The sequence below is a fragment of the Canis aureus genome, chromosome 29 (assembly GCF_053574225.1).
Source record: "Canis aureus isolate CA01 chromosome 29, VMU_Caureus_v.1.0, whole genome shotgun sequence".
In the NCBI taxonomy this organism is placed as follows: domain Eukaryota; kingdom Metazoa; phylum Chordata; class Mammalia; order Carnivora; family Canidae; genus Canis; species Canis aureus.
In genome coordinates this window covers 7,391,271-7,404,341 of record NC_135639.1, presented here as the reverse complement: position 1 = coordinate 7,404,341, position 13,071 = coordinate 7,391,271, and the positions used below count along the sequence as shown (strand labels likewise).

Below are 13,071 nucleotides of genomic sequence, written 5' to 3'. Positions count from 1 at the left end.
TCAAAGGACACCCTGTGGCGGAAGTGTCCCGAAGTGAGTTGTGTTTACTCATTTGTCATCGGCATCTGAAGTCACGTTCTGAATAGCAGATGTGAGGCACTGTCATCTCACTGTCACACCGATTGTTCACTGTTCTGAGAAGGTCACATCATAATTCATTAGCAATAATTAGTCCCCCGACACCCCTGCACTTCTTCGCTCAACTGCTCCATTAACTTGGGTGCGAATCACACATTCCAGGCGCCAATCAATGAAGATCCGTCCATAACGCACAAGGTGATGCTATTAGTTACAATATATTAACTGCCTAATTTAAAAATACAAAAGCTGTCTTTATGAAGGGCAATTAACCACTAAGCGTAATTGATCATTCATAACCCTCTGATTAGGAAAGACAAATATTAAGAAAGGACTGAACCACCTGGGCTGTTGATTAAGACACGGTTAGACTTGAGGTGTGTGTTCACTGTGTTGATGGTAGATCTACAGATTCCTTTCCAAGGGGCACCTGTCAGCTCCAGTGCTTGGAGGGTCAGGAGGCTCATCATCACGTGGGAACACCTGCCTGTTTCTGATGGGGTTGTGAGGGGGCTGGAGGCCCAGGACACCCTTGGGGGAGGCAGTAGGTGTGTGATACTAAGGAAGGGTCCCTCTCACTGGTTGTCATTTGGATTTTTTCATCACTCAGTCGTTTAGCAGTTGGGAGCCTGCTGCGTGCCGGCCCTGTGTGAAGCAGGGATGCCGAGAATGAACCAGATGTCATTCTTGATCTCATGGAGCACAGAGGTCTGGGAGAGAGACAATAAACAAAGATAAAAGTTGGAATTGGAGATACTGGTTAGCGTTATAAAGAAAGAAAAATACTGGCAGAGGTAGGATGAGGGCAGCATCACACAGGGTGGACAAGCGGACATTGGAGAGACCTGCCGCCTTTTCCCAGGTCTGTCATCACTAAGGAGCATTGCATTTGGAGCTCCCTCCCCCCCAGGATGGTGCAGATTGCCTGAGGCATCCCTACCCATTCAATGAGCCTCCTCTCCAGCCTCATTTTCTGGCTCTGCTTCCATACCCTGGGCTGCTCGAAGATTCTGACGCCTGACCAGGTCCCAGGAAGGCAGGGCCTGCATTGCAACTGCTGCTCCCGCTGCTCCACCCACCCTTCCCTGGCCATCTTGTTTGCACGATTGGAGTTGGAGTTGGCTCTTCTGGGAAGTCTTTTCTGAGACCCCATCCTGAGAGGAGACCTTTCCGTGCTCTGGACCCACCTTTGTGGGGTAGCTGTGGTGGATGTGCTTCCTGTTCCTGACTCTGTATCAGTTCCAGGACCCGTGTTAGGGCCAAGTAGGAATTAGCCCATGTCCCCGGCGCCTCAGATCCAGGGAGAGGGACAGAAACTTCTTGACCTTTCTAAGACTCAGTGTCATCACTCCTAAAGCAGGATAGAAAGTAAGTTACCACTGGGGTTGAGGCAGAGTTGCATTTTTAGGGTCTCACTTGCCCAGATGGAGGTTGATTTCAAGTCCATAGCTCAAGTAAACTGGGTCACCTCCGTGTTACTTCTGCACATGGGCCATCTGTGAGTACGAAATTGGAGTGTGTAGCTCTTGTACATGGGTATTTATTGATAAATAATAAATGATAAATTATGTACTTAACACTGTATTAAATGTACTATTTATATCATAAAAAATGTAAAATCTGAAAGGATGGCTGAAAAGTAAAGATGTCTTCCTGTGTGTTTGGAGACCGTTGACATGGATGTATTTAGAGACCTTTTTTTTTCTTTTAAGATTTTACTTATTCATGAGAGACGCACAGAGAGAGGCAGAGACACAGGCAGAGGGAGAAGCAGGCTCCCTGCGGGGAGCCCAATGTGGGACTCGATCCTCGATCCTGGGGTCACATCCTGGATCCTGGGGTCACACCCTGAGCTGAAGGCAGACGCTCAGCCGCTGAGCCACCCAGGCGTCCCTAGAGACCTATTTAGAACAGTGCTAGGTGGCGATTAGTATACTCAGTTAATTTTCCTAGGGTTTCCCAGGCCACCTGGCTTGTAGCCTGGGGTCTTTTCCACGACCCCACACGGCAGCTCTGCACAGATGCTGAGTAGGACTCTCCTCTTGCCCTGGCCAAGGCTTGTCCAGGGAGGGCTGTGTGTTTAGGCCCTGGGCCCACGTGGACAGCTGCCATCATACTTGACCCCTTGCTTGGGGGCTCAGCCATGCCGGCCTCCTTTCCCGTGCAGTCCGCTCTTCCCTCCGCTGGGTGCTGCTCCTTTGCCTCCTCCTAACCCCCTTCTGTCTCTTCATCCCGATCCAGTCCTTCAGAGCACCTCTCTGTCCACAATCACAAATCTCCCTTCCTTTGCCAAGTTTCCTCCCACTGCCTGGCCTGTGGCCCCCTTGGGGAGCCTGCCTGTGGTCCCAGGTTACAGTTCTGGGCACTGGCCCCCAGCCAGACACTTAGTAGGTGCTCAGTAACTGGAAGGGCTGGATGTTGTTGCATCTGGGACCTCTTTAGGCATCTGCTTTGTGGCTTTGCATTCCGAGAACCTGCCCAAATGCAGTCAGGATGCAGCAGGTATCCTGGGAGCTCAGGAAAGAAGAAATGTGCATGTAGCTGGCCTGCCACAGCATCTCCGGGTCGTCTGAGGTTAATGCTGGGCTTGCAGGGGCTCCCTGGGTCCCCTCTGTCCATCCCGGGATCATCTGTGTACCTAATGAACATCTGGCAAACCCTTCTTCAGCGACAGCAATGAGAAGACACACCTGAGCCTGGTCCCTCAGCCTTGGCACTTTAGGGGAAGTATGGATCCAGAGTTAATTAGGCATATGTAGCTCACCTGTAGAGTGCAAGTGCTAATCACAGTGGAATGGTCCAGAGAAATTACTGTGGACATTCACAGGTGACCTCTAACCAGGCTGGGTGGGTGGAGTGGTGGAGGGGACATGTCCAGGGGGTCTCTGGAGGTGTTTGAATTGCCACGTGTGGAGAGGCAGTGTGTCCTAGGAGAGGGAACAGGGATGTGTCCCAGGAGTGGGGATGTGTCACAGAGAGAGTGCAGATGTGTTCTAGGTAGAGGGATTAGACGGGATGCGTCCCGGATGGAGGGTGTGGAGATGAGCCCTAGGCAGAGAGTGGGCACATACCCCGGGTGGAAGCAGGAGGTGTGTGTCCCGTGTGGGAGTGGAGGGAATGTGTCCTAGGCTGTGGGTGTAGAGATGTTTCTCTGATGAAGAGGTGGGGACCTGTCCCAGGCGGAGGGAGCAGGGATGCGCCCCGGGCAACAAGCTCAGTGAGGACAGAGAGGAGGGGTGTGGGGCATGGTCGGGCTTCCCTGGAAAGGGTGGGCTCCAGCTCAGCAACCCCGTCCAGCACCCGAGGGTCAGCCGAGGCTGGCCTCAGGGAGCTGCCGCCGCCTGGCCCTCGCTGGAGGTCCCGATTGCCCTTGGGCAGGGACCACCTAGCTTCCTCCCCGGAGGCCACATGTCCCAGTGCTGACAGCACCCCCTGCCTTTGTTCCCACTTCCAGATTGAAGCGGTCCCGGCTGAAGGTGAGGTTCTGTACCAACGAGAGCCAGAAGTCCCGGGGCAACCTGGTGGGGCTGCTTCGGCGCCTGGGCTTCGACATCTCAGAGGGCGAGGTGACCGCCCCGGCCCCGGCCGCCTCCCTGATCCTGAAGGAGCGAGGCCTGCGGCCACACCTGCTTGTCCATGACGGTAAGCCCGCTGGACCCTGGGCATGGTGGCGGCTGAGAGAGGGTGTCCCTCTCACCTGTCCCAAGCCACTGGGAAGGACATGAACACTTGGCTCCTGCCGCTGGTGCTCATGGGCCTGTGAGGTGGAAACCTCGTGGGCTTCCTGCTGGGGACCAGAACCCTTGCACCCCCGGCCTCGCACCAGAGGATTCTTAGAGGCACGTTCCTGTCGGAGCAGTTTTTGCAGAGCAAAACCCTGAGCCTGCTTTCTTTGTTCTAGAATGGACCGAGGGGGCAGGGAATTGTCAAGGGGGCAGAATTCTAGCTTTCAGGGTTTGGGGGAGCAGGTAGGAAGGGAGGCTACCCCCCAGCCTTTCCCCCCCCCCAACCCTGAACTTGAACTCTTTGTGAAAACCAGCTCTGCTCTGGCAAATGGCACCAGGTTTACATCCTGATCTTAGTCTAAATGCAAGGAAAGAGCCCTTTTGACCTTCAGTGGGGAGTTTTTCTGGAAAGAAATGGAAGGAGCAATATTATCTGCTGCCTTCTGAATATTTAAAAAGAAGAAACATAAGCAGTGCTTCAGAATTCAGGACACTTCCCTGTCGATGCACTGAGCCCTCTTTCTTCCCCTGAACTTGGTATTTTTATTTAGGAACCACTGGCAGAAGCAAGCATACTTTTCTGCCTCCCAGCAGGACTGGGGCCCCCAGAGGTTGAGGGTGCTCCCTGAAAGGCCTGAGTGTCAAATCCATAGCGCTGGTGCCAGTTGAGGGCAACATGCCCAGCCTTTAGAAATCCTCTTTCTCAAAATCCTTCCTCTGTGATCTGGGATCTCCGCCAGTGTTTTTAGAACAGGTCCTCAAAGAAAGAGAAAAACTTAAGAAAGAAAATACCCACCCCTGGGGCAAAGGGAGGGATGGGGGTGGAATGAGGTGGGAAGAGGAGGGAAATTCAGGATTTGCCTTGAAGGGCTCCTTAATCGATGAGTTCGAGGAGCTGATATTAGAGCTTGAGCAGATGCACCTCCTCGGCTGCAGTCCTGCATCTGTTTTCCATAAATATGCCTGTGTTTTCAGACTTCGAATCTTTTTCCAAGTTTTATCGTTGATGGATTCCACCCCCCGCAACATTTTATTATGAAATTTTCAAACATACAACAAAGTTAAAGGAATTCTACTGGGAATATTTATATGCTCATCACCATGACTTTACCAATGACATTTTACTGTATTTTCTTCATTATTATGTCTACCCATCCCTTCGTCCAACTTTTCATCTCATCTTTTTTAAGATTTATTTGTTTATTTATTGGAGTGGCATAGTGGGGAGGGGCAGGGCGAGGGAGAGACAAACTAAGCAGACTCTGTGCTGACTGTGGAGCCTGACACAGGCCTTGATCCCACGACCCTGAGATCATGACCTGAGCCAAAATCAAGAGTCGGACACTTAACTGAGCCACCCAGGCGCCCCTTCATCTTATCTTTTTGATGCATTTCAAGGTAAATAGCAGATGTCGGTACACGTCCTCAAAACACTTCAGCACATCATTAACTAGAGTTCAACATCTGTTTACATTTTGTTCTCTTGATATAAAATTTATCCACAGTGAAGTACAAAAATCTCAAGTGTACTTCTGCTGAGTTTTGACAGACGTCCACTCTGTGTATCCCAGACCCCTGTCGTGCTCATGATCTAGAACTTTACCATCACCCTGAAAGGTGCTGCCTGGCCAATCCCCATCCCCTGACCCTTCAGAGACACACACTGTTTTGATTTTTTTTTTTTCTGGTTATGAATAAGTTTGCCTCGTGTGGATTTTTATATAAATAGAATCATCCAGGGGATCCGTGGGTGGTTCAGGGGTTTAGCACCTGCCTTCAGCCCAGGGCATGATCCTGGAGTCCCAGGGCCTGATCCTGGAGACCTGGGATCGAGTCCCACATCGGGCTCCCTATATGGAGCCTGCTTCTCCCTCTGCCTGTGTCTCTGCCTCTCTCTGTCTCTCTCTCTTTGTCTCTCATGAATAAATAAATAAAATCTTAAAAAAAAAAAAGAAAAGAATCATCCAGTATCTAGTTGTGTCAGGGGTTCTCCAGACCACAGGCCACCCTGAGGCTTGATGATTTGCTGGAAGGACTCACAGGTCTCAGAACAGTTGTCAGACTCACTTACCAAAAAAACACAGATTAAACTCAGCAAAGGGGGGAAAGGCGAACGAACTCCAGGAGAATCCAGGTGCCACCTTCCAGCGGTCCCCACCCTTGGAGTTGCCCTGAGACACACTTAATTCTCTAGCAGAGCTGTGTGACGGTACCTGCGACGTGTCATCACCCGCAGAAGCTCCCTGGAGCCTCTTATCCAGGGTTTTGATTAAGGGTCGGTCAGGTAGGCACACAGCACCTGTGGACTGACCTTGGCTATTCAATCTCCAGGCCCCCAGGGCCTCAGGCATGGAAAAAAACTCTTGATTTTTTTTTTTTAATACTTTATTTATTTACTGGAGAGAGAGCAGAAGAGGGGCGAGGGGCAGAGGGAGAGGGAGAAGCAGACACTCTGTTGAGCGGGGAACCGACATGGGGCTCGATCCCAGGACCCCGGGATCATGACCTGAGCCGAAGGCAGATGCTTCACCAACTGAGCCCCCCAGGTGCCCTGAGGACAGCCTTTCTTTGGAATCCACGGGGTCAGAGCAGCCCCAACAATACTGTAGTTGGGATGTAGCCGTATGGTTGCAGGTATTTACTCTTTTTGGTTGCAGAGTGCTACTCCGTTAAGTGAACATACCACGGTTGGTCTTTCCCCTGTTGATGGACACCTGGCTATTTGCAGGTTTGGGCTATTAGGGAGGAAGTCTGCTAGGAGTGCTTCTTCACAGTCCTTTTGGGTAAATACCTAGGAGTGGAATTGCTGGGTCAGAGGGTAAGTGGCTCTTCAGTTTTTATCAGAAACAGCTAGCCTTTCCCCAGAGGACTTTATGTTCCCGCCAGCTGGCTGTTGCAGGCACCCTGCCTCCCCACCAGCACTTGGTGGTGTCTGTCTTCGTAAATCTTGGCATTCTGGCAGGTAGGACGGGTTATCATGTGGTTACTTCGGTTTTTAAAGCCAGCAAGGTCAATGTCTTTTTTTTCTTTTAAAGATTTTATTTATTCATGAGAGAGAGAGAGAGAGGCAGAGACACAGGCAGAGGGAGAAGCAGGCTCCACGCAGGGAGCCCAATGTGGGACTCGATCCGAGGACCCCAGGATCATGCCCTGAGCCGAAGGCAGACGCTCAACCGCTGAGCCACCCAGGCGTCCCTGAGCCACGCAGGTGTCCCAAGGTCAATGTCTAATACCAAGATAGGCGAGAGTGTGTTTTGTCCTAGGAACTGGAGGCATAAGGTCACTGACTCAGTTTATCCTTGCAACTTTCCGGATTTTAATTTAAAATTGAGAGCAGAGAAGGCAAAGGAGGAAGAGGCTTTGCTAAGGGGATTAGTGAGCAGGGACAGCAGGAATCAGCTGTTGCTCCTTCTTTTCAGCACCTGTATATGTCTCAGCTCTCCTGTCTTCTGTGGGGTTGGGCCAGAATGTTCAGTGTCCTTACAGTTTGGGTCCAGCTGTACCAACCCTATAAAAGTTGCCAGCAGCCTCATTTCAGTCTATATCCGGGAATCTGTGTCTTCTAGGCAAATATTCCTACTCAGTTACAGAGCTCTGGGTTTCCTGCCTGTGGGTATGAAGTGAGTAGCCCCTGGGGTAATGCCGGTATTGGGGTGGGAGCCCCAGGGACAGGCCCATCTTTCTCCTAACAAACCCTAACTGTGGGGAAGGGAATTCCTTTGTCTATAAAGTGGGAATAATACCCCTACCTTGCCCACCTCCTGTACAGCTGTGAGGATCAGGATGCACGTCTGAGAACGGGGCAGGCACACGTGGCTGACAGGTGTCCCTGGGAGGAGGTAGGAGGTAGGCCACATCACCCCAGGGCTTTATCCCTCCTTCTCTTTCCAGGAGTCCGCTCAGAATTTGATCAGAATGACACATCCAACCCCAACTGTGTGGTCATTGCAGATGCCGGAGAAGCCTTTTCTTACCAAAACATGAATAAAGCCTTTCAGGTGCTCATGGAGCTGGAAAATCCTGTGCTCATATCTCTGGGAAAAGGGTAAGTCAGCTTCAGGAGGAGCGTTTCTGGCTGCTTTGACGACACTCTGTGGGTCTCTGGCTTATGGAATCAGTAAACGGTGCTGAAAAGAGGGTGTGGGGTGGGCGCAGGCTTTGCCTAATGCCTTTTTCTTGCTTTTTTTCGTCATTTCTTCCTTCCTTTCTTTTAATAACTTGTGAGGAAATGAGGATCCTGACTTCAGGAGCTGGTTGGTCAGGCTGCCGTGTGGGCACTGGGCTGGGAGGGGCTGGAGCCGGGCAGGGTCACTGCGGATGGGGGGGTGGGGGGCGCCCATCGATGTCTCAGAGCGCAAGTGCTGACTGTCCGAAGGTTAGGGGGGTTTGCACGGGATACCACACTAGGCACGAAGATTGTGTCCAGGGGACACCGACATAGTGAAGAGAGGGCTCGAGGGCCGGGCCTAGTGAGGAATGCTCTGGGCCGGGCTCCACATCTCTGGGCACAGATCTCTGTAAAGTCATGATTTTGTTACCAGCATTTTCCTCTGAGCCTTTAGCACAGTCCTCACTGTATTTTTCTTTAAAAGAACAAACCACATTGGTTATTTTTCTCAACATCTTTTGCCACCAAGACAGCGCATGTTCATGGAAGGAAAATTAGAGCATAGAGACGAGCAAAAAGAAGAAAGCAGAAAGTATTTCCATTCCACTGCACAAGAAAACAGCTGTCAACGTGTTGCTGTGTTTCTTTCCAACTGATTTCTGGTCCAAAGAAATCATTACAGAGGGACGTCCTCGGAGCATCAGTATCAAACCTGACCTAGTTTTGTCACCCGGTTTTTGTTCACCAGATAATACTTTGTGAACAACTCTCGACTCAATAAATAAACGTCTCTGTGGCGTCGTTTCCCTGTAATCTTTTTTTTTTTTTTTTTTTTTTTACAGGATATCCTGTAGTTTCTTAAACCGATGCCTGGTGATATCCATTAGGCTGATTCTGATCTTTACACAAAGTAAGGCCACGATAAGCATCTTTGTGCATTTAGGATGATGTGCGCATCGGAGGTGCTCCAACATGTCATCAGGTTGCTTTTCAGAAAGCTCTGTAGACTGACTCTCTTATTGACAGGCGTAGTGCTAGGATTTTAGAATCACGGGCTCATAAAGTAGTAGGGACACCGTAGAGGCTGGCCCCAGCCTCTCGTGCTCGGCAGAGATTTGGGGGCCACCTCTGGGGAAGGCTTTCCCAGCTTTGGTGCTTCTGCTCTTTGGGAGCTCCCTGCCTGGGCCTGCCGGATGGGGCCTGGCTATTGCAGTGGTCAAGGGAGGGACCTTTCTTTGGCCACCGGCCATGTCCAAGCACTTGATGTACTCATTTTGTCTAATTCCCACCACAACCCTGTGAGCTGTAGGCAGCAGCATCACTGTGTTGGAGGTGGGCTTATGGAGGTGTGAGCGCGTAAAGTAAGCCGGAGTCGCCAGCCAGGAAATGCTGACAGGGCCAGGAGTGCTACCGAGAGCCTGTGCTTGTCACCTCCAGCCTATGTTTGAGAGCAGATGTTTGGCCCACACAAGATCTTAAATTGGGTGGGGAGGGGGCAAATGTGTTTAAAAACTGGGAGATTTTATATGAAATATCCAGATTTCGGGATTCTTCTTAAAAATCAAAAGATCTGATGGTTCAGGGCCCCACATTCCTGAGCACACAAAAGCTTAGATGAGGCTACTACCTCCATCAATTCCAGCTGATGGTGGACCTCACCACGTCCTGCCGTCCCCTTCACCTAGCTCACCGTCTGCTGTCACTTACCTTGCACTGTTGGTGGTTCTCATACTATCTGTTCAAGGCTCTGTCTCTAACAAAATAGGCAAACGAGATTTTTTTAAGGAAAGGAAAGGAGGATATATTTCCTTTAGGAACTAGAAATATTCTAGTGTGTTTATTATACAAATAAAATGTGTCCCTCATTAGAATTCTTCACAGAAACAGAACCGAGAGAGGCTAGGTAAGTCCAAAAGCTGCAGGGCAGGCTGGCAGGCTGGAGACGTGGCGAAGAGCTGTGGCCTGAGTCCAAAGGCTGTCTGCCGGCAGGTTCCTTCTTGCTCAGGGAGGTCACACTGTTCTGTTCGTGTCTTCAGCTGCTTGGATGAGGCCCACCATGGAATGGAGAGCAGTCTGTTTCCTCAGAGATCACTGATTTATTTATTTATTAAGATTTTATTTATTTATTTGAGAGCGAGCATGAGCGGGGATGGGGCGCAGGGGGAGAAGCAGACTCCCCGCTGAGCAGGCAGGCCGACACAAGGCTCCATCCCAGGACCCCGGATCATGATCAGAGCTAAAGGCAGCTGTTCAACTGACTGAGCCACTTGGGCGTCCCCAGAGACCACTGATTTAAATATTAATCTCACTCAAGAAAGACCTTCACAGCATCATCCAGAATATTATTTGACCAAATATCTGGTGCTGTGGCCCAAATTGACAGATAAAATTCACCATCCTAGTCCCTTTCCGAGCTCACAGCCTTATAATTTAGAGCACCGCAAACCATGGAACCCGGCCTCTTCCCTCCAGTTCCAGGCTTGGTCCATCAACCGTCCCTAAAATCACCAACCCCTCACTAGAGAACAGCATAATTAAGAAGCTCTGTTATAACTCATTTACGTTAAAACTTTTTCCTTTAAAATTGTCTCTAATTGGGGCACCTGGGTGGCTCAGTGGTTGAGCATCTGCCTTTGGCTCAGGGTGTGATCCCAGGGTCCTGGGATCGAGTCCCACGTCGGGCTCCCTGTGTGGACCCTGCTTCTCCCTCTGCCTGTGTCTCTGCCTCTCTCTCTTTCTCATGAATAAATAAATAAAATCTTCAGTAAATAAATAAAATCGTTCATTATTAAACATTATTATCCCAGGTTATGGGTAGTAGTCAAAGTAGGTATGCTGTTGAAGAAGAAATGGAAACTGTCGAGTTTTAGCTTCGTCATCCTGCGGTAAATTCAAGAGTAGGCAAGGGCTGGTTTTACAGACCAGCGGTCGGGGGGTGCCTCTGACTTATGGGGGCTCTGAGTTGGGTTGGGCGCCCAGAAACAAGGGACAGGGACTGACAGCTTTCCAGCCTCGGTCAGCAGCTTCTCGGGCAGCCCAAGGCCCGTTGGCGTGGGTGGGGGGGTCGTGGCCTGCGAGGGGCCGCCCTGCGCCGGGTAGGCCGAGGCACTGGGGCAGAATGTCCTCCTCCTGGAAATGGAGTGATTTACATTTGGCATCTGTTTGGATCGAGAGTGGGAATTGCCTTTGTAATTTCTTCTGTCATGCTGCCGTCAGAAAATTAAGCTGTTTACGCGACAGACTATGGAAGGTTAATGGCTCTTGTGGGAAAGGTCAAGTGGTCATTTTGAAGGGAGGCCGCGCTGAATAATCGGAAGGGCAGGGGACTAAAGCATCAGATCTATCTCCTGCTCCTGCCCAGCCCTTTGCTGGTCGCTTTGGGGCCGGGACACTCGAGTCCCAACCCCGCCTGCTGTCGCCCTCGTTATGCCAGTAACAAAAGGTGGTAGGGCAAGTCTCTTCGGTTTCCTGACTAACCTGGGCCTTTATATTTAGAAAAAAATTAACTCCGGTACTTGTATTTACCGTGTCTCTAAAAATATTTTCAGCTAACAGATGGCCTTCAAGGTGGCTTTTGGTTGTCTTGAGTGAACACCGAATAAAGAGACATTCTGGACACTGTCAAAACAAACCCGGATTCAGTTTAAAGAGAAATTGTAAGGTTTCTAATTTTGATTTATGGAAGTCAGTTTTCTTCTTTAGGCTCTGAAAATGAGCGTAACAAAGACAAGGTTTGCATTGAGTATTTTAAGCCGCGTGCTCGGGTTTTCCTTCCCATCGGGACTAAATTTAAGCTTAAGAAAGTCTCGGTTCCTGTCATTTGGGAAGAAAGACTTTGGGGAGTATGGGCCAGGCCAGAAGTCCTGCTGTGGAGGTGACCTCGGGAGTATTTTCCAGAGGGAGGTACACCCAACTCCTGCCTCCTCCAGCCAGCCCAGGGCACTGGCCAGAGGCCCCTAGAATCCTCAGCTCCAAACAGAGCTGTGCCTGTTGCAACAAGGTGGCGTTGTTTTTATTTTTTTTTTAATTTTTAATTTTTTTTGGTGGTGTTGTTTTTAATTTGTCCTCTGGTTTCTGGGTCAGCCTGTCCTCACCTCTGTCCTTTGTCCCTGGCTCACCTTGATAAGTCCCTTCCTCGGGGGGGCCCTCCCTGGTCCCCTTTCTGCCCCTTCTGGGCTCCCACCACCCCCGCCTTCTCCCCTTCCCATGGCAGTCATCACACGGATGTGCAAGGGGACAAAGTGTGGTGGCCCTACGAGCACCTGGCTGAAGCCTGGGCCTGCAGCAGTGTCTGACCCCCAGGGTCCTCAGCAGGGTGCTGCTGCGTGATTCTGAGAAGGTCCTCGGGGCTGAATGATTCTGTTTCTCTCCCTTGAGCTTCAGGTCTCAGCTGTGATGTGTCCCCGGGGTGCTCTCTGTCTCCCCGTCCCCAGCACGTCCAGCCCTCCTCAAGCAGAGCATGCAGAGCATGGGGTTTCCTTGGACATCGCCTGTGCCCTGCCCCTCTGTTCGTGGACTGGTCTGTTTCCCCACCAGATGGGGAGGACCTGGGGGACAGCCCAGGTTTGGGATGGTCACCAAGTCCTGCAAAGGAGTCTGGGGCAGCTGTGTCCTGAATGTCACCAGCTGTGGTGCCACCATGTGCAGGACCCAGCATCCAGCGTCTCCCTCTTCCTGTAGGCCAGACTTGGCTTTACTTTGCCATTCCTTAAAACTTGGGACCACTCTGGAAGGTGGTTTATTGTAGAAATGGGGAAATAGAAGGAAAGGAACACTTTGGTGAGGCCGTGTCAGTGCAGAATACATGTCTGAATTCTGGATTTTTTTTAAGGTTTTATTCATTTATTCATGAGAGACACAGAGAGAGGCAGAGGCATAGGCAGAGAGAGAAGCAGGCTCCATGCGGCGAGCCTGACGTAGGACTCGATCCCGGAACTCCGGGATCATGACCTGAGCCAAAGTAGACACTCAACAGCTGAGCCACCAGGTGCCCCTGGATTTTGGATTTAAGACAAATGCAATTAAGAACCTCTAACCCTGTGTTTTGGGGTCACCCTTTAAAAGGCCCCCCGCACTGAAAGGAGGAAGTAGTTCTCTTTGATTTCCAAGCATCTTCCTGAAGGTATGCAGTGTCCTGGCTGGCCCTCATGGGGTGACCCT

The 13,071-nt window shown here is 50.8% G+C and overlaps 1 protein-coding gene across 3 annotated transcripts in view; it reads left to right on the top strand.

The window, feature by feature from the left end:
• LHPP (phospholysine phosphohistidine inorganic pyrophosphate phosphatase) overlaps positions 1-13,071 on the top strand; it is a 127,207-nt gene that overhangs the window by 13,414 nt on the left and 100,722 nt on the right. For all 3 annotated transcript variants that reach the window (XM_077877287.1, XM_077877288.1, XM_077877289.1), the window contains exons 2-3: positions 3,533-3,720; positions 7,695-7,848. In XM_077877287.1, the coding sequence (XP_077733413.1) occupies positions 3,533-3,720; positions 7,695-7,848 (342 nt within the window). The remainder of the gene's footprint in view (positions 1-3,532; positions 3,721-7,694; positions 7,849-13,071) is intronic.